At 38.8% G+C, this 27,842-nt stretch overlaps 1 protein-coding gene across 4 annotated transcripts in view; it reads left to right on the plus strand.

Annotated features, from left to right (window-relative positions):
* elf1 (E74-like ETS transcription factor 1) overlaps window positions 1–27,842 on the plus strand; it is a 37,029-nt gene extending 9,187 nt beyond the window's left edge. For 2 of the 4 annotated variants that reach the window (XM_043256882.1, XM_043256881.1), the window contains exons 2-9: window positions 15,722–16,073; window positions 21,858–22,026; window positions 22,371–22,478; window positions 22,687–22,848; window positions 23,030–23,113; window positions 23,719–23,911; window positions 24,000–24,335; window positions 25,050–27,842. In XM_043256882.1, coding sequence (XP_043112817.1) covers window positions 16,002–16,073; window positions 21,858–22,026; window positions 22,371–22,478; window positions 22,687–22,848; window positions 23,030–23,113; window positions 23,719–23,911; window positions 24,000–24,335; window positions 25,050–25,851 — 1,926 coding nt within the window. In that variant the 5' untranslated portion in view covers window positions 15,722–16,001 and the 3' untranslated portion in view covers window positions 25,852–27,842. Of the gene's footprint in view, window positions 1–8,650; window positions 8,744–15,721; window positions 16,074–21,857; window positions 22,027–22,370; window positions 22,479–22,686; window positions 22,849–23,029; window positions 23,114–23,718; window positions 23,912–23,999; window positions 24,336–25,049 lie in introns of those variants that run through there. The other 2 variants (XM_043256883.1, XM_043256884.1) reach the window with 2 other exon arrangements.

Consider the following 27,842-nt stretch of genomic DNA (forward strand, 5'->3'; position numbering starts at 1 on the left):
AGCCTATATTACGATACAGCTAAACAGTTAAATATCTGTTCCTTTAGTTTACATTTAATAATCGCCTATTGGTCCCATGATCGACAATAATATCATAAATTGCTGCATGAGTGTAAAAACTGGTTTAGCGCCATTTTCCCTACTTGAGAGACTATTTTGCAGTCATACACCTCTAACAAAGTGTATTTATTATATAATGTGTGGTGTTAAAAAGTTTATAGTCACATGTTTTGCAAAGTATCATTGCCTTATATGGGTACTGAGAGTGAGGTAGGCAATCATGTTTTGTAAGTCTATTGACCAAGCCCATATGACGGTTAGAGTGGGTTGCAGTGTCAAAATAAACTTTATGATTAAATCTTTGCCTGTTTTAGCTATATGCTCACAAAGTTGCCAACAACGCATAATGCATACAAACAACCCTAACGCCAATGTGCTTTTCGTTCTTGTAAGTGATGGTTATAGTGTGTCATTGATTCCATTACGTGGGCTTGTAGATTTCAGTTTGATTTTAGACTGACTTATCGGGGCTCATCATTACCTTGAAACCTGGTCTGAATGCTGCTCATCCTGTTGTGCTAAGAAACCTCAGTATCTCATTGAGAACAGAGTGACAAACAACTCTAGTAATTTTCCCTGAGCACCACTTTTTTTGCTCTTTTGTTTTTTTTTTTTTTTTTAAAATACAACCCTCAAAGAACGTCATTTTGCCTGAGTTTCCACGTGTAATTATGCCTGACACCGTACTTACTATAGTAACTTGTGTCATCTCCATGGTATGTGCTAAGACTAGCTTGTAAGTAGCAAGGCAACCAGTCTTGAAAAACAGAGAAAACAGTAATTGTTTTTATTTTTACATGATTATGTTTAAACGTGGTCAAGAGTGACACTGAAGTGAGTTTTAGGCAAATTAGTATCTTGGTTAAAGTTACAGCTGGTAAAATGGGCATTATCGGTAGGGTAACATTCGTGTTTTGGTAATATTTTAAAATATTTATACTATTATCATATTGAGGATCTTATATGCATTATTATTATTATTACAGTACAAAGTACAAACAGCACATTCTTTCTGTTCAATCAAATTCACATTTGAAAGGTTTTGATGGAGGTCAGAAAACTTGGACTTCTAGGGAATTTTCCCCCAACCTACACACCCTATGTCATATGACCTCAGGTGTTCAAGACAATATCAGATTTTACTTTAGTCTTCTTATCTCGTCAGACCCCCCTGTTAGGCGGGAGATACCAACACCACTCACGCCATTATGCCCCCCACCCGGCCTTCCCTGATTTGTATTGTAAATGAGCCAGGGCACCTGGAGTTGGCCAGCAGTCAAACACAGGCCCCTTTGCTGCATATTGCTTTGTTTGGGGCTTCTCTTCAGGCCTTAGTTTCTGTCACATTTGGCAGCGAGGTCGGTAGTGTCAGGTTGGCTCTTCACATAAAACAGCGTCAACAAGTCCCTGCCTGTAATTGGATCATTAGGTCCTGCTAAGCAGGAGGGGTGGACCAAACTGATCTAGCTGGTCTAGCGTGGAGAACAGAAGAGGGCTGGGCCTGAGAAAGAATATTTGTCCTCTTCCTCTCATATCATTGTGTAGCATGGATGGTTTGAGAGCTATTGCTGAGGCTCATGTTGCAGATTATGGTTTGTTAGTCTGTTAGTTTGTTTTTGTTTTTTTTTTTGACATTGTAGATTGAGGAACCTTCCTGATTGGTATCTAACTGGAGTTTTTGAGGACATCTCTGTGGTTTCTTTGTCTTTGTCCATTCATATTTCAGCTTTTGAGGGTTCTTGAACTAAGTTTCTTGAAATATCTTGGCACTGATGATCATGTAGAAAAGGCTAGTTTGTCAATATTACATAATTCTCTAAAAATGTTCATCAAAGTGGAAGCAGACTTCAAATTTAAGTATAATCCTATGTGACCATGACTCCAGTATGCAAAATTCCCAAACGTGAAAAGTTTCATGAGATCACCATATGAGATAACAATCACTTCACTGTTGGGTATGTTTGAATTTTTACTCAAAGCAGTAGTGTTCTGTTAAAATAGTCCAGGCAGTCATTCTTTTGTTTATATGTTGTTGACTGCTCAGGCAGATTTGCATCGTGTTTTCATACTGCTCTCCCCATTTCCATTGAGCAACACACATTCTCTGTGTCGAAACTGTCTGATTCCTGAAACAAGCTCAGACTGGCACACTGTTCTCAGGTACAAGATATAGGCTACTGGCAGAAGATTTGCTATCACAGTGATTACATAATAGATTATTCAGGATCACCTTGAGAATGAGAGAATATATTGAGATCAATTCTTTTTTTTTATTTGATTCATGCAGAGTAGTATGGTTAATCATTTTTGGTAATAGTATGTGTTGTTGTTAAATTTAGGTATTGGGTAGGGTTAGGGATGTATAATAAGGTCATGTAGAATAAGGCTTTAATATGTGCTTAATTAATACTAATAAATAGCTATTCTAGTAAATATGCATGCTAATAAGCAACTAATAGGTGTAACTAAAATAAAGTGTTACCAAATTCGTTTTAACACATATATAACATCATAGTTTGCAAAAGAAAGCAGAACAAGTGGTCAGTCAAGAAAAACACATGGTTTTGGTATAATAAGGAACAGTGGCCTGCAGTATCTACTTGGAAATGCCCTTTTGTTGAAAAAGTTGACGACTCCCACCCACCTGCTACCCCCATTTTGTTTTTGTCTCCAGCTTTGGTGGGCGACGTTCCACTGAAACTGTCCACTGAATGGGTTCTTTCTGTTGTTCTAGAGTTGATACTGTCCAATTACACCGTTTCCCAGGGCATAGGTTATACCAGGTTTTACTTCGGTCATAAAAAATATGCCCTTATAGTAAGAACATGAGTTGGTTGAAAAGCCAGAAGCAGGCATTTCAAAGAGTCAACTTTCAGAATTTCCCATTGACTGTGTTGAAATTTTACAATGATTAAACTTGTTCTTTTTTTCCAATTATAATTATTTTACTCATCAAATGTGTATTTTTATGTTAGCGTGGAGAAAAAAAAATATCAGAGAAGAAATATAACTTCACTCATTATCAGTGTTGCATCTCACTAGAGATGAGCTACACGTCACATGTTCGCAGATGACTGATATGTCAGACCACTTCCCATGTAAACCACAAACTTAGTCTTTTTTGCTTAGAGTGTATTCACTAAATTAGTCAGAAAACATCACATAGTCAAGCATCTCATGACAATGGGCTACAAAATAACCAAACAACCAACCAAAATCACCCATTTGAAGACTGTATTGAAATCAATCTTATGAAACCATGCGTTGCAAACAGAACTACTTTCTTTAAAGCAGTGGCAAGTTCCTCTTTTGATAGAGGGGCCTCTGTTTGTTTGTAACTCTCTGTACCATCACTTTTGAATCAAGTCAGCAGCCTGGCATTCTCATCTAAGATAATGCTGGCAGCACTGCGCACTGGATGCTTGGGCCCAGACTCTGAGTTTGAGTAGTTGTTTTCATCTAGAGCTTTAGTTGCACAGGTGTATGTATGTTTGTGTTGCTAATAAGTACTTAGGAGATCGACCAGATGAGGACAAGTGGTTACCTCCCATATTCAGAGAAGGGGCAGCTGTCTAATTTTCTAGTCTTTTTTTTTTTTTTTTTTTAAACAACAACTAAACAGGTCAGACATGTGACTGGTTATCGTCATGATAATTCATTGCTTTTCATAGGAACAGCTCAGGGCAGATACCAGCCTTGAAATGCAATTACATGCAATTCAGGCTCACAAAGACTCAGAAAACAAAGAGCTTCACAGTTTAAAAGTTGTGAATAGAAGCGTCCATTTCGCAAGCTCTAAAGCAACACGTGTGGTGAGCTGCTAAGCGAGTATCTAGCATTTTAGAGAAACGCACACAGGCTTTGAACAAGCTGTGGGCGGTTGTGTTTAACAGAACATTAAACCACAAGTCACAGCTCTAAAAAGACTTGCTAATGAAAATGTGTTAGTTTCTGATACTCCAATGTGAGGCTTTTTTTAAAATTAGGATCTATGGTAATGATGTGAACTATGGTTTGTGTGTACAACATAGTATCATTAATGAATGATGCTCAAGCTGTTGGAAATGTCCAAGCATTTATATTTTCTTCAGGAGATTCCAGCTACATTTTTTTTGTAAGTTATGGCAAGAATGGCTAAGGTTCATTGAAGTTGGTGGTGCAGTATAATTGGAGGGTTAGTAGGTGCAAATGTGTTTAAAACAATTTAGGAACACAGTGTTTTCAGGCAGTCACACATTACATCAGCCAGAGGAAAGTTTACTTGCAGATTCAATAAATGCATCACAACCTATGGGCTGACTAAAATAATCCCTTAAAAAAATGACAAAATAAATAAATAAATAAATAAATTTAAAAGCTATCTTTTTAACTGAGTGTGGTTGGAAGGTAGTTGCAGCAGTATCATATTTAGCTGAAAATTGAAATCCCAGAACCCTGGAGACCCATGGAAACTCTACAGAACTGATGGTGTCGTTTACCACCCCCACATCCAAAAAGTTGTGTTCACAGCATTACTTCATGGGTAGTTATTTTTTAAAAGGTTTTTAGTGTTATAATAATTAGTTTTCTTTTGTTACTTGTCCTTGTCTATATGTATGTGTTATATATTATATTATATTATATTATATTATTTTATTTTATTTTATTTTATTAATTATATTAATTTGCTCTTTTGTAAGGTCTAAACTTAGGTATTGGGTTTGGTATAAACGTACCATTGACCTAACAGTTTGAAAAGTAACTGCTCAATAGCTACAGTCAGCTAAAATGTAAACTTGTTTGGTGTGATGTTCAAAATGACCTTCTGGCAGAAGTATTTGAAATTGTAGTTTTTTAAAATCAACTGATAATTAATTACAAGACATTAAAAGAGAAGTGATTTGATGTGCTATCAACAATGTTAATTCATACACTTTAAATGAGAACATTTCTATTTTAATTAGACTAATAGTTATTTATTCGTAAACATTTATGTACACAAACACAATGGAAAAAAAAAAAAGTACAATTCACATCTTCTTCTCTGGCTTCATCTGTTATCTTTAAATGTCAACTATTCATTGTATCTGTGTCATATCACTCAACATGCTATAGGTCACCTCACAACCCGTTTCTTGGCAACAGCCACTCCTTGTTTACATTTTCATTGTGATTCTCATTTAGTGTTCACAGTCCTCAAGAGATATTCTGTCTGTTGCATACGCACAAATTAGTGCCTTGTTATTGGTACCTTGCAGTGAGCGTAAATGCTTTAGTATCAGATTCTGCTGATTTGATGGATAAGCGTGTTTTCACTAACTAAGTTTCACTCGTTTGTTTTGTAGTTCTAGATGTGCTTCGGGATATTGTCACTATCTGCTTAAGTAGATTTTCAGATGATAACTTTTTTTTTTAAGCTCCCTCATTTACAGCCTCACATATTACTGTTGGCTTTTCTCATCTCGTTGCTATCATGAGCAAACGATGCCGCTACAAAGGCCGTCGTTTCTTCTCAAATATTGACCTGAATAAAGCCTAACCACCAGCATCTGCATCCCGCCTCCTCACGAACCGACAAACAAAAACAACAAAATGGCAACTCGTAATCTCTCTCCCATCACTGATCTCTGAAAGTCATTACAGCTATTCTTTATCACTCCATTACTCTCTTGTTTCTTGTATTGAGAGATTTGAATGGAGCGATGGGGGAAGGGGAGCGTTATTTTATTGTGGCGTGTCTTTATTGCGGTGGTGTTTGCTTTGCGCTGTTTTTTCCGCAGGTTATGAGCTGCGCAGGTGAAGCCCAGGCACACATTCACATCAGCTCATTCAAACATTTCCAGCAGTAAATAAGCACCGTATCAAGAGGACATGCCGTCTGTGTAATTAAGAAAACGATTGATGTATGTACCATGTCTCATGACATTGAGAACGCTATTTTGGTTCAGCACATAAAAATGTGACTTTTGCAACAGTAGCTGGAGAGTTGGGTCATAGGATGAATAATTATATGCAATTAGTCAGTAGTTGGTAAAAAGAGAAGTCCTCCTATACACCCTCCCCATGGGTTTTATTAGCCAGCATGGATCTGAAAGCTGTCTAAACATATCACTTACAGTACTGTGGACTCATCAGCCTCTCACAGAATAATAACAGCATATATTACCACGATGGAATAATAGACAATACCAAACCAGGTTGGTAAGAGTAGTTGTTGCGAAGTTTAATAAACCTGTGATATTTTGTTTTTGTAAAATTTGAACTCTCTGGTTGCATTATGCATTAATTTCAGCCCTGAGTATATACTGGGTCTCATTTCATAATGTGTTATATGCTTAGTACTGAATATAGGTTAATTTTTATTTTTTTTTACTTAGTCTGCAGCTTTATCCCATTTAACTGATATGTAATCACTTTATGGAAATGTAAGTGACCTCCTTTCAGCCAGTCATATTGTCATAGTACAGACCACATGACGTGACTAGAAATGAAAACTACGCCACTATTGCACACGGCCCCTGCAGCTCCACAGGGCCAAAGGCAAACTTTATATAACTTATGATAAATGCTATGAACCCAGTTATTTTGGGCCAACTGTGTCAGCTATAAAGTTTTTTATGATGCATTATATTCAAGGAGTGTATGACTTGGTTTTAGAGCCCGATGATTTTATCAATGCCTGTCAGGCTAGATAAATACGGAGACAGATACGGGTTGCTCCAATTACCTGTTAATTAAGGTGTATTTAGGAAAATGACGTCAATCAGTTTTAGATGCCAGTTTTTAGGTGTGGATTTAGTCAGCTTGATTTAGTTTTGTGTGTGACATAGGGCAGTATTCAGAAACTTGCTATTGTTGTTGTGCTATATTGTATCGAAAAATACAACAAATAAAATATTATGAATACTAAATATCTACGTTCGGGTAAATGAAGGTTTAAATCTTAGTTTTAAATGCTAAAGCATTATGACGGATCTTAAACAGTCCTACTAGTGCTGCATTTGCCCATGTGGACACCTCTCACAGTTTGTGTCCAGACCTGTTTGGAATGCCATTTCAATTTAAAAGCCACCTTCAGTTTCTTTGTACCCCTAGCTCGGAGATGTTTAGCTATGATTTCAGGCAAGCCATTTGATTCTCGCATAGGTTTTTTTGTTCTGCAAGGCCTTGAGCGCACAGAAAGGAACTTTTAAGTGTTACCAAAGTACAGTTAGTTTCTCTTTCACTAACAGTGAAGTGATAAGTGAACTTTGAATTTTATTGCTGTTACGGTTTGCGAAAAACTCTTGATGACTATGGCCTTATCAAAAGTAGCATGCAAGCTTTGTCGTCACTGACTGTTTAGGGTTCCCAGAATTTTAGTTTGAAGCGTGCGGGTGCAAGGCAGGCATGTTTTGCTGCTGTATTCAGGGTGCATTTTTCCCTCCTTGTGCAGACATATGCTGTGACATGTTGGTATTGGTATGAGTGTAAACACACTGGGGATGGGTGAGTCAAGATGGCGGGGGTGGCGCTATTTCACAAGAGTGCATGTGTCGCCATAGACGAAAGCCTGATAAATACAGCCTCAGGAGAGCTGGAACGTCCCCATTTATCAAGAGCGGCATTATCAGTAACAATGCCTTGATTTCTACCAGGTTCAAAAGCTGTGTCATTGAATTCCGTGTGTATATTAAAGTTAGTTGACTTTTATTCATTAAAGTGCGAGACAAATGTTCTAGATATAATTAAGACGAAGTCATAAAGAATAAAGCAATGAGAGCTTTTTAAAGCAAAGATTAAGGTTTGATGTTTAATGTGTCACAGATTTTACAGATTCTAAACATGTTCAGATGATTGTGAGTGAGAGGGAGGTACAGACACTTGAGTTTGAAGTCAGTATTGGGCTGAAAGCCCTGAGCATCTCCAGTCTTGTCATGCTCTGAATTGTTCCTGCGTAGAAGCCAAAACATTTTGTCTTTGTATCGAAATATCTGAAATGTTTTTCATATTGCATATGCAGCTGGAGGCAGCACAGATACTGCGCAAAAGATCCTCACAATTAGATGCTGGAAGGTTCTTTAACCAGCACGTCATATTCAAACAGATGTATGTTTACAGTACATGCAATCAACAGTTACTTTCATATATATCACTTTTCATAGATATCACTTTTATAATCAAAATCCCAGTATTAGATTTTTTGCATTGCCGTTAGTAATAGATACTTAGCTGCTAATTTGATCTATTTTTACATTTAGGTTACCTTTACCTACTCAAAAACAAACCAAAAAAACCTGCCAATATCTATTTTTCCAATTTTGTGATCCTTATATTCACCTGAAATCTGTTATGTGTTATCAGCCATCAGCCATAATGCGAAATTAATTATCCTCTTGTTGCTATTGTACAGCATTTTAAGATCAGCACATCCATAATATAATTCTGATACTGTGATGCTGTTTTGCAAATACTGGCACTTATAGGTAACAGAATTTGAAATGGATAACTTTTACATTTTGGGCCTCAAAGAACTTTAGTCTTTTCAGCCCCTTTGGCAATTTCCTGTCCTGTTTTCACAAGTCTGACGTGTGTTCCTATCTGTGGTGTGCGGCCTGTTGCCACATAGTAGAAACAGATCACGGGGAAGAACATTTTTAACATTTTGTAGCACAACACCATGCACCTTTTAAGAAGTCCATCAGCTGGGGTCAGCTCGCTGCTGGTAAGATCCGTTTACTTTTTTATTCATCAGCCCTTGCCCATCATCATCTGTACCAGTGCCTGAGAACACTACATTCACGTAGAGGAAATAGCTAAGCATTTAGTAGCAGGAGATGAACCCTGAATGTGAGATGTGTGAGAGAGGAAGTGAGTAAGGGTGCACCAAGTTTTGTTCCTCATGTTGTTTTCTCAGTAATTAACCCCAGTCTGCAACACCCATACTGCATGGAATTTAGTATGCAAAACTGTCAGCTTCTTTTTTGCTTAAAGTTACTGAATGTATGTTTTAAAATTATGAGATTGGTGTCGTGTTTTTGATTTGATGGTTTTAGTTGATGATACTTTGTCTGATTGTGCGTGTTGTGGTATCAGCTCAGTAGTGTGAAATCTGAAATGATATCTGGGATGATAAGTGAAGCTTTTTGAAGGTACCGAAGATGCGTTTTTAGAATTCTGAGAACCAGAATTGTTTTGTTCTTCTCAGAAGCAAACCACCGAAGGGTTGGCGTGATCTGACTGTTCAGTTTAAAACATCTTTTTGTGCAAAAATAATATGATGAAATGCGTGCCAAGATGTCACTGTTATTCATTTTATTTATTTTTTCTTTATACTGGTTAACAACTAAATAGAAATATATGAAATTCAACATGTCAAAACACAAAAAAGTGAGAAATGCAGAGTCTAAGAGGAAGGGGAAGAAGTTTCCACTCTCAAAATGAGAGAGAAGTGTTCGCTTGTTTGTGGTCTAACAGTCAGGAAGTAGCAGAAACCGACTGCTCAGTGATGCATTTCCTGTCACTGCAAGATTCACAGGTCAGTTGTGGCTGTTCTCTTTGCCATTGCATTTATCTTTCTTTAGTTTTAAGGTTCCTTTACCATGGCTTAAAGTTTGACCAACTGGTAACTTATTTCATAGGGTAGGTTGTATAATTTTAGGCAATAAAACATCCTCACTTGTAGCACCAGCTATACTAAACAACTGTGGTTGTTTGACATTTCAACATTCAATTTAAATCATCTTAAAATTGTTTGGAAAACCATTAATCGCATTTGCATAAGGGTGGAAGCTCTTTGTCATCTTCCAACCGCCAAGGATGAACACAACTCGTTTTAAACAAGCGTCTTTAGACCCTAATGAGTTTTGTCTCAGCCTCTCCTCCCAAGCCTTTAGTGTTTAGAGAGCTGAGCTTCAGGCTCAATGATAACAGCTCCTGTCTCAGGTGGGTGTGGGCCCCTAGACTTCTTCTAGCGCCTCGAGGCGGAGTGGAAAAGTACAAGACTTACAAGAAGAGATTAAATTTGCTTCATCCCCTGCAAACGTAGCAGAAGGTAAAGCCTTTCTCCTGTCTCGGTTTTGGCGGTTCTCGAAGCAACTTGTTTGTCTCTCTCCCCCTTCAACAAAGGTTGCTCTAGTTTTTAGAATGGCCTTTTTTAAAATCTTACCTGGCTCATGCTTTTATCCTCAAAACACTTTTTGGATCTCTATTAGCTAAACACTGCGAATTGTCGACTACTGTAGCAGAAGTTGCTACGTGGTGTTGTTGTAGACTGATGTGGCAGTGGGAGTTGGTTGTATGCTAGTCTCATTAATTGCAGTCTCTCTTGTTCTGTTGAATTAGCAAACATTCGCCTCACAGGCCCTTGACCTTTCTCCCTAATGTATAATACACTCTTCACTTCTGTGACCAACAACTGGGTGTATGATGGTGATACTTTCACATCACTTTAAGAGGAAGAGAAAAAAAAAGACAGGCTTTTTTGAGCACTGTAAGAGTATCGACATTTTAAAAGAAATGTACCCTGTAGTCTTTCTGCTGTAGCCTTTTTTACTGACAAGTGGCTGGTTTTATGTGTGCATATTCAGACGCTCTACCATAATTGGACACACGCTTAGTAAAAGACATTTGCGGTGATGCAGAAGTGAATATGAACAGACAGATACGCTTTTGGGTAAAAACGGTCACCTTGGTGAGGTATAAATGTGTACATGCTTGCATCTAATTTGAACGTTGACATATGGGACAACAAACTGTACAATTATTTATAAGAACAACTATATTAATACAAAAAAGTGAAACTTACCGCTCCTAAAATGGTTTCACGTAGCACGTCTTTTTATGTTGCCAAATTGCAATTTGTTAGTATTTACACTATCTTTCAAATAATACTAATAATAATGTTTTTTGAGTACAAAATGAACATATTACAATGATTTTTAAAGAATTATGTTACACTGAAGACTGAAGTAATGGTTGCTGAAAATGTAATTTTGCCATTACGTGAACACATTTATTTTTAAATATATACAGAATTATGAACCAGTTATTTTATAAGTTTTAAAATTTTTACAGTATTACTGTTTTGACTGATCAAGTTATATACAACCTTTGTAAAAAATAAGACAAAAATGATAAATAGTATTGAATGGTAGTGTAGTTATTAGCAAGTTACTTAAAATTGTTATTGTGCAATTTTTTTTTTTCGGTATCACTTGGACAGTGCAGCAGCAGGATAGTAGCTTCTGTCAGGGCTGTTTAAGTGACAGCGACCATATTATAGTTGAAGAGAGTGTCCACAGCCCATTATCACAGCATTACAGGACTTTACTTGAGTTGAAGCATCATATCCTCCCAGGAACTAAGCTAAAAACATCCATGTTCTGCTGAGTCAAGCAGATGACCCTGTTGAAAGAGGCTTTGTCCTCCTTATTGATTGAAAGGGAGCTGTTGGCTTAATTCCACCCTCAGTGTTTCTCTTCCCTGTAGTAAGTGGGAACATGCCTTAAGATGTGTCACAAGATGCACACAAATGTTCACTAACTCACTGAAGGTGTTTTAATGACACATTTTTATAGTGGAGCCAGCATTGTGGACTGTGTTTTCGCTGAAAGCTCGAGACTGGCATGTTCTAAAATGCCTGGAATGCCAGTCCTCCTTCCTGACCGAGCAGGAAAAGAGCTTCGCATTCCTCTCTCTTTCTCTTAGTCAGTGTCTCTCAGAAGGCCCTGGTGTCCCAAGCTATTTTGAGAGGAACTCTAGACTAGTTTTTCTCAAACGCGTTGACATCACTATTGCCATGACATCACTACCCACAGAGTAACCAGAGACGACTTCGCCCTCTCCAAAACCTCCATCTCTATCCATCCCTGTGACGTCATCAGAATATGACAGCTCACAATCATATCGCATCTTGAATCCATGAGCCTTTCCATCAAGCCACTCACCTATGTTAGATGATCATTCATGTTTGAATTCGCTCGCTCCGTGATTAAATTCCATTGTCAGAGTGAGTCATGGCTTAGTCATTCGGTTGGCTTAAATTACCTCCTTTCATGGTCAACACTGAGCTCAGCTGAGGACTCTACAGGGGTGGGTGGGTCGACAGGGTCAACAGGGTAAGATGTATTTATTTGTAATCGTTCTCCCCTCAAAAATGGTTATTCCATCCAACATTTTAGTCAGCGTCTTGCTTATTTACTTGTTTTGACAACATAGACCAGGCTATCTGCCAGACCCGTACCAGCTGCTGTATTTGGACAATTAGAGACTTGGGCAGACGTTTTTCATGTACACCTCATAGTTTTACCTTGCTTGCTGAGCGTGTATCCTTGGCAGACCTCAGCTGTGGAGTGATTCCATGCGAGCCCCACCCTGGAGAGTGTTTGCTTACTGAAGTCTTGAGTACTGAGTAAGTCTCCCTCCCTCCCGGCGCCTCTGGATGACGTTCCGCAGGCCCTTGTTTTGGCCCATTTGCATGTGAGTGCGTCGGGACAAGGCAAGTGTTGTCGCATCCACTTGTAGCATTCCCAGTATGCAGTCGCAGTGGCGCAGATCACTCGCCATGTGCCCGGCACGAGGTCTCGTTATATACCGCTGGGAATCAGCGTGGAGAGCGGCATGTTGCACGCAATCACAGATTTGCACGATTTTGCTCCCTACCAGGCTCATCTCTCTGTGTGAAATGTTCCCATCAGTCCCGTATCACGCTTTCATTTGCCAGCACATCACCGTCAAATGGTGTGAATGACTTCATTACTCAAAAGCAGGGCTGTAGACCATGGCAAGATTGTCTAATAGAATTTCAAGCTGCGAGCTTTGGCTGCGGCGTACGCAGCTGCAGTTTGAGGTACAGAGAGCTTTTTGAATAGAAAAGAAGAACCGAGAATGACATGAGGCCATTTTGAGCTAGTCTGTAAAAGAGGAGGCAGAACTCAGCCACGCTCTCGCTTGGCGACTTCTGACCCCTGGCTAACGCTGCTGAGACTTCATGGACGAACGCTTTCCCAGACTGCTGAGGTAGGCATGACCCACTCTGTGTGTGTGGTCATATTTTGCCAGGGGTATCACTATAGTTGTGATTATTATTTGATGCTGCAGATCTAGGTGATACCTCAAAATGTGTGATTTACTAAGAAAAGTTGTACTTTTATTTGATATAGAACACTCTAAAATATGCCATAGGTTACCGATAGAGAGACCTAAGCATCTAGAAAAACAAACAAACAAAAAGCAAACAGAAACTAGGCATGATGCATCAGCTTATTAGTTATTGATTCATTAGGTGTATTTTTTGCATTAAACTGATCAAAATAGTAAAGACATTTATAACGGTGTATAAATATAACATACCGTAAAGATCTCGTAACACAGAAGATTAAAGCAATGACTGTTGAAAATTATGCAGGCTATTTTATTTTGTTTTATTTTAATATTTAGCAAAAGTTCAACATTTTATACTGTACATTTATAATGTAAAGTACAATATTAAAAAATTTGTTATTATTAATAATTTGTTTATTGTTTTGGGATATCTCTTTTAATATACCTAGAAGACGTGATCAGATTCTTTTGATTTGATGTAACCACCCACAACACCCAGGCAACCACTCCCAGAGCATTGTAGAGGCAAGAAAATAAATGATTAGTTCAAATAGCTTGTCTTGACCAAAGCAGAGGAGAGAGAACAGGGTGCACAGGGTGCTCCAGATGTTGGCCCCATGCTGTGGGAAGGGAGGCAGGGCTGTTTTGCTCTTGGGGGGACCGTCTGGTTAGTAGTAATAATAGGCTGGGCCTCTCTGTCATGGCATACCTCATCCTGTTCCTCGCTCTCCTGGAGAGACAAGGCCATACGAGGCCCCATGTTGACTATGGGACTCCAGCTGCTACAGGGGTCTTGGGCACAGTCTGAGCTAAACAGAACATTTGTTTGACCTCCCCGCCACCCACATGGGCCTGTCTTTCCTATTCTCTCTATCTGCCTCCATTATACCATTTACCCACCCACCCCAGCAACCCCAACCCCCCAGACATCATTCAACCTGGTATGCACTTGTTGACACACACACTGTCCTTTCAAAGCAAACAAGCCCCACCCTGCCACAGAGGAGACATGGGCTGCTCTGCTGCCATTTTACACCCCCCTTCAGTGGTTGGGCCAAACCACCTCTCCTCTCCCCACTGCACTCGTTTAATCTTTAACCAGACTGCAGCCCCTCCTGTTCCTCCTTGCCGCCTCAGGGCCGGACAGAGGGTACTCTTTTCTCTCAATGGCCTGTGATTCTTGTGCATTTCTGTAGTTTGGCTGCCTTTAGTGTGAGGAGTGGATGTGGACTTTGGATGAGGGTGTGCTCTGGGCCTTTTTTTTTTTTTACTCATGTGACTGATAACCCAGCCTTGTTTACAGTACCCCTTTGATCAGGCTGGCTGATCTCATATCCTGTGGCAATCCATGCCCCTCCCCCTTCCTCTGCACCGCCACTGAAGAGGTTCACTTATTACATCTAAACCTTGGTAAATTAAACCAGGCATTCAGAAGCACAGCAGACCAAGTGTCTCATAGCTTTTGTTGTTTTATATTGATTATCTGCAGAAATAATAGTGCATGTTCAATATGTAAAGTCTATCTTATACTAATAAGCTGAAAAAACTTTAAAAACTAAAATGAATGGCTATGAATGTGAATTTAGACATTTACACAACATTACAATGTACAGTAAGATTTATGTACATTGTAAAATTAAAAATGTGTGTGTGTGTGTGTGTGTGTGTATATATGTATATATATATATATATATATATATATATATATATATATATATATATATATATATATATATATATATATATATATATAATATTATAAAATGTTTATTTAAATATTATAACTGATTATTACTGAACTATTATTTTTTGTGTGTGTGTGTGTGTGTTGTGTAAGGCAGTAATAATTTATATATATATATATATATATATATATATATATATATATATATATATATATATATATATATACATATTTTATGTAACATTTATGATGATTATTTGCAAAAAGAAGCTGAAAAAATAACTTTAAAACTAAATTTAAAACTAAATGAGAATTTAGACGACGTTACAATGTACAGTGTGAAAAATTATATTCATTAAGAATTACATTTTTTTATTTATACATAGATAATATTATATATATATATATATATATATATATATATATATATATATATATATATATATATAATATTATATATTATATTATATATATATTTTGATTATCAGCATAAAACATCTTTTAAATATTTGAATGTTTTTATATTTTCAATATTTAATTATCTTTTTTTTCTTAATAATTTGATGGTTGAAGAGTGAAGGAGCAGTTGTTATTGAGATCTCAGGGGGTAAACAGGAGTCACACTGAGAAAAAGTTAAGTGGCCAGTGATAAATCTGCTGGAAAGTGTGTGTTTTCCACTTTAAGTTTTTGTGTGGTCCGAAGCCAAAAATGAGATCTATGAGTCAAAAGTCTCTCTAGCAGTGAGCGAATGCTTCACAGAGTCAGAAAATTAGCCCCTCGTTTCAGTCCCAACGGTACCATCTCAGGCTCGTCCGGCCATCCCAGCCCTCTCTCTTTCTCTGATGATGTGACACAGCCCATTTTGCTCCATCGCAGTTTCCTAATGTTCCTTTTCCTCTGTTTCTCTCTTGAAGGTTTAGATGCCCCAGACGCAGTCGGAGTGAGAAGATTCCTCCTCCATCACGCAGTCCTCCGCCACTCTACCGTCATCTGGAGGGAAAAAACGTGAAGGACCAAAGAAGGGAACTCTGTTTTTAACAGTGCCTCTCATTTTGTGAAAGCAGTGTTCCTTCCTCAGAGTGCTTCCTGTGCTGAGGGGTGTGGTGTGGAGCAAAGCGGTCCAGGGAGTGCGTGGAGGGGTAGGAACCCTCTGCCTGTCAGCCTGTGTCCTACCCTTTCTCTCCCTATAACACCATGACCACTGCGGTCCAGTCCAGCGAGCTTGTCTTTGAGTTCGCCAGTAATGGGATGGATGAAATCAATCAGGTACATCATAGCCACGTTTGTTGTTTTCTTCGAAAAACTTCCTTCTTTGTTGATCCGGAAACCCTGTTTTTGGTTCCGGAAATCTTTGTAATTAGGCACGTCAGCTTGTTGCTTCTTTAGGTTTAGGATCTGTCTTTGTCCATGCAGCTTCACAGGCCAGATCTCAAGGAGGAGATATGGGTTTTTGGAGGTTTGTGCCTTTCGATGACGGGCATGAAGGCAAGGGAGGGAGGAAGGTGGAAAATTAAGAGTGCAGGGAGAGGGTTGAGAGATGACTGCGAGTTGCTGGCAAGGTGCGGATGGAAATACTGAGATGTAGGAATAGCCAGTCAGTCTGAACTCCGTGTGTTTGTATTCTTTTATGAAAACCTGGTTGGGAATAAAGGTAGCATTTTGGCCTAAGGACGCCTAGTTATGTTACATACAGTGGCCCTAGAAAGTGTCTAAACAATTACGAATGTCTGAATTTTATTTCGTTATATACATAAACTGGATAAAGTGGCACCTGCAAACAAATGCTGCTGGAGCTTCTCACAGAACCTTTTCTGAGCTGTTTTTTACCAACTGGTCCAGAGGTCACTGTTTCACGTCACGTTGTGTTTTAAGTCATGCCAGTTCTCTTCATGATCACAAATTAAACCAGAAATAGTCAAGGTTTTTGAGCAATATTTACTACAGAAAAATAATCTCAAGGCTGCATTTATTTGAGGAAACGCAGTACGTTTATAAAAATTTTACAATTGAAAATAATTATTTATGTGATGCAAAGTTAGATGAGTTTTTCAGTGTCGCAAATTTACGAAATGAAAATCGAATAAATGTAGCTCAAGCACATTTCTCAATCACAATATTATACAAAAGTTGATCATTCTAAAAATCCTTCTAAAATGCTGATTTGGTGCTCAAGAAACCTTTAATATCGTCAATGTTTTTCTTAATGCAAACAAAATGTTTTTTACCTAAGCTTTTCTGTGATATTTAAAACATTTTGAAAAACAGAATTTATTTCAAACAGAAAACATGCTTAACAACATGCTTGGTATAAAGTTTCCTTAATGAATAAAAGTAATAATGTCTTTAAAAAATAAATAGTACTGTTCCCAAACTTTTGAACGTTTTTAATCATTTCACATTTAAATTTTTCTTTGTGCTTGTGCAAGTAGTCATTTATTTGACGCTAACTTCAATCATTCATTCTTGTTAGGCCATGCAAATACTTTCGTACATTTTTACAACAGGTGCATATACAAGCATGCTGTCATACTTGTGTGTTTTGGTTTGTTCCCGTGTATATTCTGAGTTCAGATGACTCCAGAATCCCGATCTTCATCTAAAGTGTGTGTTTGTGCAGTCAGGTGAATGGATCAGGTGAGACAGGCCTTCTATTGAACCCCGTGCCTCTTCTCCTTCAAACTGAAAGCTAGATTCAGGCCTAACCTGCTCAACTTGTTGCAGTGTGGGAGTCCTGTTCCACCCAGAAGTCTACTATTGTTTTGAAACGACACTGGCTTCTAAGTCACTCCACTCTACCACATCGTCATAAATAAGCTCTACCAGTCGCCCCACAGTCTCAGATATCTTTTGACTCCCACTTACAACAATAGAGCTGCTTTTTCAGGGACTACGCAAAACAAACCTTGACGCTTCTCGCTGGGTTTTCCACACACGGGTGCTGTGAAATGTGTTCAGCTGCTTGTGTGTACTGTAATGATTAGCCGTGCTAGACCTAGAGTCAATAATTATCGCCATAAGTCAAGTCGACTTGTAATGGGAGGGAAATGATATTAAGCCACCATGTCAGAGTTCAGCTACTGCACACTGCAGAAGTACTAGATCCAGATTTCCGGAGTCGCCGAGTGTATTTATATCCACATTATTTATATACTGATTATCTTATTAACCTAATATAACATAATGTTATACAACCTGCTAAAGACTGCTAACGTTTTAAGGGAAAAAAAAACTTGCACAACTAGATTTTTACCCTTCACCTTACATTCCATTTTGTATGTAAACACCTTTATCACCATTCTAGTGTCTTATTTAGTACGCGCATGCCTCATGTGAATTACTGTTGATATCAAAACAAAATAATTTCTTGCTTAAACAGGGTTTTTTTTTTTTTTTTTTGCATCATCAGGTTTTCAGAACGGATTGATCTGCATGTTATTGTGCATTAGTTAGTTGTAGGGTTGTATAAAATGAGACTTAGCGCAAGTATTGACACCTAGATTTGGTTCTTACTAACACTGCTACTTGTATATTTAGTAATGCTCTAAATAGTGGAATGAGACTAATTTGACGGTAGTATGTGGTCATTTTAATAAACCTTTAATTCCACTAATCATTACATCAAATACATGGTTACAACTGATTGCTACAGTATTTTTAAGTTAAATTATATGATTACTACTTTCTGAAATTAGTTTAAACCTTATAAAAATATTGGGTGGCGATACCAAATACAGGAATCATATCATTTGGCATAAATCGTTTTGTAAACACAGATAACTCCTACTTAAGTCATTTTGTGTATAATAACATAGAGCTCTTATTTGCTATAATTTCACCGTTATAATACAAATGAATACGAACTTTTGCAAGGACTGCAAAAACAGTTTATTTTCTGCAAAAACTATGATAAACACAACTGTCTGCACAGCTTTTATTCAGCAAGGACTCAATCAATTGATCCTAGACAGTGAATACATTTTATAATCTAAAAAGATTTTTAATTCAAATTAATATATTATTATTATTTTTTAATTTTTTTTTACTTTCTATTCAAAAGAATCATGAAAAAAATAAATAATGTTTTCAGCAAAAAGTATGAACAACAAAACTATTGCTTATAGTAAGGAAACATTCTTGACCACCAAATCTGCATATTATTGCATTTTTATCAATTAATTGCAGACTTGCTGAGCAAATTATTAGGTATTATTAATGTTGAATGGTTTTATGTAAGCCAAGCCTGCATAACTACTGTTTGCATGTCCTATAGCTGTATTAGCATGACACTGTGCAGCTTTAGTGGTTGACAAATTAATTACGTATTGCTGAAAACCTGTTGCGTGACGCCTACTTGGTACACAGTGTTTGAGAATCATCTAAAAGCTTGTCTTCGACATTGCAAGTGAGGGTCTTGGATTGCATCAGTGGGTTAGCGTCAGGTAAAGCAGAAGAGAGTGTAACTGTGGGACACACCGTATGCTATCGGGTTTATGCATACAGTAGGAACACGGAACTCAACTATGCAAATGACTGATCTTTATCTGATGTTTCCTTTTTAGAAATGTGGTTGATTATTGTGAAAAAAGGGATGTTACATGTTTATGACAGTCTCTGTGTTTTAAAAACAGACGTTGTACTCTTTTTACCAATGTGCAAGTTTGAGATATGGGCATATGAAGAGCTGTGTTAACACTGGAATCTTACATTTATTGGGGCAGAGCTATTTAGCTGATATTATGGCATATTTATTAGGTCATGAATTGGTCTGTTGACGAACGACATGGATTTTTGCAATGGCGTCCGAATTTTAACTTTATATAGACCCATATAAGCATGTTCTGCTCTTTTGCATTTAATTGTCAGGCAGTATGCGAGAGGCTATGTAAACCGATCACCAACGTTTTTTGCATAATCCTGATATCTGACGTCTGTAGTTCCCCAGTACAGCAGGACCAGGGAGAGGATGTGGACAAATGCACAGAGCAAGACTAAGTTTCCTGCTCACTAAGTAGTCAGGGCTTATGGAATTTGCAGAGCCAAATTAAAACTGAAAAACTGCACGCTAAAATCAAAAGTTCATTTGATGTACACAACCGTTTTAAATTTGGGGTCAGTACGATTTCTATATTTATTTAAGCAGGGATACAATATATAGATCACGTGTAACAAAGACGATTATAATGTTATACAAAAATGTTAAGCAGCCAAACCGTTATTAGCATTGACAATATTAAAGGTTTCTTGAGCAGCAAATCATCATATTAGAATGATTTCCGAAGGATCATGAAGACTGGAGTAATGTCTGATGAAAATTCAGTTTTGCCATCACAGGAATAATTTACATTTTATAAAATGGACAGCAAACAGTAAGCAGTTATTTTAAATTGTAACAATATTTACCAACTTTACAGTTTACTCTATTTGATCAAATCAATGCAGTCTTGGTGAACAAAAGAAAATCTTACCTTGCTTTACCTTAATTTTTTAACGGTAGTTTATATCCAAATTAAACAGTAGCTAAATTCAAGTTTCGCCATTGAATTTGTTTCTAGTAGTTTAGAGTTTGGTACTGAATGAATTATTCTGGCCTTGAACTGAGTTTTGAAAAGCCAAACCCATCGAGTCTCTGGGGAAAATGCCATAACAACAGCAAATAGTCCAAGGATGATGGAACAAAAACATAAAATCCTGCCAAAGGAAGATGTAAGATGGCTTGCGTGTTTCACAATCTTGTTTGCAAAGAGACCGTATTTCAGGCATTCCTGAAGTACTGTATTACACACTGATGGGTTATTGTTAAATATATATATTTTTTCCTTTGGTGGGTATGTGAGATTATTTTCGTTGGCCTGGAACGTGCTTTGCATATTGTTCTTGTTTTGTTCATCTTCGCGCAGTTGCACAACTGGAAAGGTGATAAACTGCGTTCTGCTGCCATCTAGCGGTAACACAACACAACCGACACATGCGTGCACGTGTTATCAGTTACTTTAAAAATGGCAGAATAAATCATGAAATGTAGTCCCCGAGGAAAGGCGGTCACTTGTCAAGCTCACAATGAACAGTTGCATAATTTAAGCGTTCCTCTAACAAGTGTCAGGAGAAAGGTCACTAGACTTCGATCAGACTACAGTTTCTCTTAAATTATTCCCGCTTTGTCAATGTTCACTCATATTCTGACACGTTTTGCCTTGTTTGCACATATCGTCTGCCAAAGGCCTAATGAGAGCTGCTATCAAGTTAATGAGATTCAGTCGGTCACGCACACACACACACACACACACACACACACACACACACACACACACACACACACACACACACACACACATATAGAGAGACAGCCACAGCGTCACTCATTCATTGATGCTATCTTAAACACCACTTTTCCCTGGAAATCAATTGTTGTTGTTTTTCCCCCTTCAGATTGCTCTTACTAACAATCCTGATTAATCTAGACTGCCTATAAGAGTAGGAAAACATAAAAAGTGGAAGAAAGACATATGTCGGTATATTTTGGCTGACTGTTGTGGGGTATGAGGAACGGTCTCTTGTGGCTTTAAAGTCCAGTACCAACTATTTCCTCTTTCCCCCCTTGTGATCTCCACCCTCGCTTAGGAATGCTGGTGGAAATGAGGAAGCCTGAGATGGTGTTTTTGGCATGAAGCTCATGACCCTGGGAGCAAACAGGGTCATGTGCATAAGAAACTTACTGGAACCGTTCTGTGTTTGCGTTCGCGTCATTTACTCACATGATACTGCACAGGCTAGTCTCTGGCCTTATTGTTATTCTGACGCATACAAAGAGTCCAACCAAGTGACTGAACCGGCTCAGGTTAAAGCTATTATGAATGGGCCATTAGCTGCAGCCTCTGTGAGTGTAAGTAACCTGGACGATTGTGGATTAGAAGCTTTCATCTGCAGGGAAGGGGCAAATTTATGTGTTTTAAAGCAATTATGGTGCACTTTACTGTCTTTCCACTGAAAGCATTGCACGACGGTTGATTTTAGATCAATGTCACATTTATCTCCCTGTTTGTTCTCCCACAGCTGGACGACCCTTCAGTTTTCCCAGCGGTGATCGTTGAGCAGGTGCCCGCTGCCGACCTCATGCAGGTGTACTCTGGACTGGAGGCAGATGAGGTGACTAATGGCATCATGGTGGACGCCATGCAGGATGTGGTGGAAGAGAACATGATGGGAGATGTAGGGCTGTCTGGTGAGTACAATAATTGACCACAATTATAGGTGGTGTGATTTTTTTTTTTTTTTTTTTTTTTTTCATTTTTCATGAAAATGTATAAAAAAAAAAGTACTCTTTGCAACTGAAACAACACACAACACAAAATGCGGTATATCATGATGTTCTGCTCATGATTAAAATACAGTAAAAACTGTAATATATTATATATTTATATCAGTATCATTACTTCAGTCCTTCAGAAATCATTTATTTGAAACCAAGTTCTTTTGTAACATAACAGATTTCTTTCTACCTCGCTTCTCACTCCATATAATATATAGCGTTTGTCAGTTGATTAATAATGTATATTCTATCCACAGTAGAGACCCAGGTCTCGGGTGGAGAGGACAATATGGAGACCATTGAGGCGGCTGAGGCCTTACTGAACATGGAATCTCCCAATAATATCCTGGATGAGAAACGCATGAGTATGTGATGACTCACTGTCAGTTTACATGCTGCTGTTATTTTTATTTTTTATTTTTAAGAAATGTTTGTGGGGAGACCTCTTTAAAAAACAGAGTATATTTCAGTCAGTTAGCACATACTGATACCATTTCTCATTTCAGTTCTGTCTGCGTTTAAGCAATCACTATTATAAACACATACTCATACTTGACCTCTACCCTCCTGTAGTTCACACATACGGGAATATACTGGAATCCGACCTGACCTACATTTCCCTGCGTCCAGAGCAGCTCTCAAACGGCTGCATGGATGTTCCCCTGGATGAGGAGACGTCCTCTTTGGACGAGATCCCTCAAAAGAACCTTTCCAAGCCTGCAAGGAAAAGCAAAGGTACCATTATCTTCCAGTAGAAGGCAGTGTTCACCTTATTTTTAATTTTTTGCTGCTTTATATTGAAAACTAAAAAATAAAGATGTTCAAAAGATAACCAATCGTTTTTTTTTTTTCATATTTTTTATCACATAATGAATTATGTTTATGTGTGTGTTATTTTTCTGCAATCATCCTGCAGTGCGCAAACCCAGACCAGTGCGGCCCTGCTCCCCCATCACCAATCCAGCTCTCCCGTTGAAGAAGAAGAGCAAAGAGGGCAAAGGTAAGCACGACCTCGGATCAGCGCACAGTAAAGGAGAAAAAAGTTGGAAACTCGCTTCTGTCTCCTGCATGCATCATGAGTTGCTCTTAGCGAGGCTTTGCTGGCAGTGCTGCGGCTGCTTAATTGATGAGGTGCTCTCAAAGTGCTGCGTTTGTGAGGGAACTAAAAGTGATAGCGGGCTGGAGGGCACATCGATGCTGTCCTGATAGAGGCCCCTTATGCATGCGTCCCGTTCCCAGCTCAGAGAGGAGGCCGGCCGCATACATATACATCACCTTGACACAGCGGTCTGTTCTCTCTCTCTCTGGCTCCCACTGCCGGGGTAGCTGTTTTTAACCACTTCTGGCCAAAGCACACGACAAACAAGAATAATCTAGTGCCAGGCCCCTCTTAATTAATTTCCAGTCCGGCGTAGGGCTACCATGAAGGGAGAATTGATTTATTAAGGTTATGAGAAAGAATACAATAATTGCACCTCTGCCAATTCGGCTTGTTAAATAAGACCTGTGGAATCGCGTGTGAAATATGAAAGGCGTTTAAGCTTTTTATAAGTCTAAACTTTTAATGAGTCGACAGAGGAATATAAAATACCCTTATTCTTGTAGGTAATACTATCTACCTGTGGGAGTTCCTTCTGGCCTTGCTGCAAGACAAAAACACCTGTCCCAAATACATCAAATGGACACAGAGAGAGAAGGGCATTTTTAAGCTGGTGGACTCCAAGGCTGTCTCCAAGCTGTGGGGCAAGCACAAAAACAAGCCTGATATGAACTACGAAACCATGGGCAGAGCACTCAGGTGAGTTACAAACACTTTACCCAAAGGGACCAATCATGCCAGAGGAATTGCTTTTCCTGACCCCTCCCTTACTCTCGCTCTCTTTTAGGTACTATTACCAGAGGGGTATACTGGCCAAGGTTGAAGGACAGAGGCTTGTTTACCAGTTTAAGGAGATGCCCCCAGATCTGGTCATTATTGATGAGGATGATAGCCAAGGGGACGACGCCAGTTCTGGCTATGGAGGGCAACGGTCCGCCCCTCACGGAAGGGCAGTGGGCCGCGGTTCATCGCGGGGGAAAAACACGCATTTGAAGACAGTGAAGAGAGAGATGAGTCCCGGGCTGAACAGCAATGGAAAACACGTAGAACAGCTGGTGCAGACCGTCCACGTTCTTCAGCCAAATCAAGGAGCTGCTGTCCCAGCGTCTGCACACTCCGTAAGGTGAGGCACAGCCCCACGCACAAACAGGAAATGCACTAACAAATTTAAAACCACTGTTAAAAAACACAGCTCTTATACAAAATTTGTTGTCTTTGCTGCATGCATAGGAAGATACATTCTTAAGCAGCCGCAAAGCAAAACACACCACATAAGTGAGCTATTTATAACACTTTTTCTTGGCTGTGGCATGAATTACAGAGCCCTGTAAACGCTGTGGGAAAAAAAACTGGATATTTTGGCCAGAAATGAAGAATTTTCTCATTTTAGGTAAATTATGGTACAATGTGAACGTGATTCAACTAAAACAAGAGAAAAAAATTCATAGTGTGGCCATGATTTAACTGAATTAAAACAAGTGAATATATTAGTACAACTTTTCGCCACAATTTAACTAAAACAAAGAGATTGTAGCTGTACAAAGTGATTTAACTGGGTTATAGCAAGGGAGCAAAGTAGTACAATGGGGGCACAATTTCACTAAAACAAAATAGTAGAACATAGCCACAAGTTAATAATTTGTCAGAACATCTTAATTTGTGGCCACAATATCTTTTTGTTTTTTTATCAAAAATTAGCAACATAAAATTAGCTTCTTTAACTTAAAAATGTGGTATTTTGCATTTTTTAATTCAAAGCCGCTATATGATTTTGCCGTCTTATACTGGAACTAAAATATTCTTGCTTTATAACCCCATGCCCCTCGATGTCTCTCAGGACTATAAATATGCCAGGCTCTGTTCCCATGGTCCTCACGTCAGGAGCTCAAGGAGGAGGTCCAGTCACCCTGCAGACCCTGCCGCTGTCCTCTGTTCTGACCAATGGGGATTCCTCCACTCATGCCTCACCACCTAGGGTCATTCTCCACACTGTGCCTTCCACCAGCCCTGGCAGTAAAGACGTGCTCACCATCCAGACCGCCTCTCTGACGACAGACAGCATCCAGTCCCAACAGCTCCTCGTATCCACTTTGGGCTCATCCAGCGGAGGAGTCATCAGTACCACGCCACAGCAAGCCGGATCTCTTAATGGCATCACCCGCCTGGTTACTCTCAATGCTAACGGGCAGCCTGTAGTGGCCCAGCAGCCCGGAACAGTCATCGCCACTGTCCTGAAGCCCAGTGAACTTCAAGGCCTGCAGGTGAAGGAGGAGATGATAGACACACAGTACTTCCAGTCTCTGGTCAACAGCAACCCTAGTGTGGCATCGTACGGCAAAGATGACCTTGAGGAAGGAGTGGCAGAGCTGAGCTACAGAACTGTGATCATCAATGCAGGTCAGGAGCTGGGTCAGACCCTCAACGGACATTCAAATGTGGGCTCGCAGCTGGCTAGCAGCCCTAGTGAGGGCCTGACCCCTGTGGAGGAGCTAGAAGTGAGAGGAGAAGTGGCTCTGCATCCGGAGTCTGAGGGTAAAGAGCTGTTGGAGAGCTCTCAAGGTCTGCAGGAATTGCCGGGCACCATCCAGATACCTGCATCCCACTTCATCCAGGTCAAGACGGAACCGGCTGAGACCTAAACTAGTGGTCCATGCAGGGGAATGTGGACACAATCGACCAACAAAAAAAAAAATACAGGATTTTGTTTTCAGTGGAGCAGATTATCTGTAATTTATTGCTCTTGATTGTTTAGAATGGGCGTTGACCCCAAGACTGTTGTTTACTCAAAGTTATTGTGATATTGTGCCTAAATTCGAACCTTGAGGGATACCGACCATGATGTCATGATGAAAGCTCTTTGGTTTGCTCTCCATCACTCCCAAACTCCCAACAGGAGAGCAGCCATCCTCCAACCAGGGATATTCCCACCATATGTGCCAGTTGAGATGTTTCTTTCTCTTCTCATCTCCACAGACAAATCCAAAGACTTTATCCAGCAGAGGGACCAAAGGAGGAATTGGTGGGAAGCCAAAAAGAAACCAACAACACACCATTTACGTTAGGATTAAACACACGCGCACACACACACACACACACAGTTGCTAAGGACATATAATATGGAGAAACATTTGTTTCTTTTTTTCGTATGTAGCCATTTTAGTGGACTTCAAAAGGATGCCTATTGGAATAAGACTGAAAGAGTGCCTAGGTGGTTAATGCTTTGTTTTGGAAGTGATGTTTTGAAGGGGAAGATTGTATGATTCACTGTTTTTAATACAGAATTATGACATTATCTCATCCCCTCATACCATCAGAACTGAAGAGGTTATTATTTTTCCATCACACACAAATTTAAAAGCACTGTGCTTTTATGGAAATGGGCATTGCCTGTCCAAAGAGACAGTTCTAATAGACTTTGTTTGTATAAAGTAACAGACTAGAGAATATAGTGACAAATTCCAAAATCATCTGCAAAGTATTTCCCCTTTATAATCTTGTTCATATTAAATGGAACGCAGTATATATATATATATATATATATATATATAAAATATATAATATACAACTAAGATTCAATTTATGGCCACAAATTTATTTATTTTCTGAATTTCTAAATTCTGTATAAAAAGTCTTTTTTAAACAAATGCAAAAATGAGGGAAAATATGCAGTATGTAGGGCTAATTTTACCCATAAGACTCCAGTATGTGTGTGTATTGCTGTATTTTTCCAATTTAAAGCATTCCATGTAATCCGCACACCTTTCATATGTTATCTATTTTTCAATATAAGGGGATCTGAACGTAGCTTTATGAGATTGAGCGATCATGCTGTTCTTATTCACTGTGATGTGTTTAAAGCCATTTTTACAGATGCGTATGTGCTATAAATGCTATGTCCTTTGGTTTCTGCCTTTACGCTGTCATACTTTTACCCTGTATCGACCACATATCGCTCAACTGATGCCTTACACGACTGTTTTTCAGATCACAGCTGGTGTGGTCTGTGACATTTAGGTAGATTTTTAAAATGTATTTATTTGTAGTTGATGTAGTCCGCTGTCCACGGCCTCCATTCCTTCCTCGCCTCATTTATATCCAATGAATCTAGAACACAGTCTCTTAATAGCGGCATCTCCACAAGTAAACAGGCTGGAAGCTGCAGACATGCTGAAACAAAGCTAAATTTGTGCTAAATTGGAAGAAGTGACTGAAGTTGTTGAGGGTAAATGTGGACTGGGCTCTCACGCTGATCATGGGCAGCAGGCCTCTGCCTCTTAATTCTGTTTGACTAACACCAGAACTCTGGTGCTGCTTCGACAATCACGGCTACACCTTGTATTATGCAATATTATGTCAGTAAGACAATCAGTGACCTCATCATAATAGAAGAGAAATGTGCTTCTGGCCACTATGTCATTTTCAGATCTGGACTTGTTTGAAATATTTGTTGACCACAGGCTTTTTGTAGTTTTTGGGTAAAGGTATGCCAGTGCTCTTGCTATAATTTAATCTTGCCTTTTCTTGGGGCTTTCCTTTTTTTCCCAATTGTCTTATAGTAGACTAGATTTTTTTTTCTAAAAAAAGAGACAACCAAAAGAAAAGAAATATAATAAAAACAATTTTGCCTTAA

This window comes from Puntigrus tetrazona, chromosome 14, assembly GCF_018831695.1.
Source record: "Puntigrus tetrazona isolate hp1 chromosome 14, ASM1883169v1, whole genome shotgun sequence".
NCBI classification, from domain to species: Eukaryota; Metazoa; Chordata; class Actinopteri; order Cypriniformes; family Cyprinidae; genus Puntigrus; species Puntigrus tetrazona.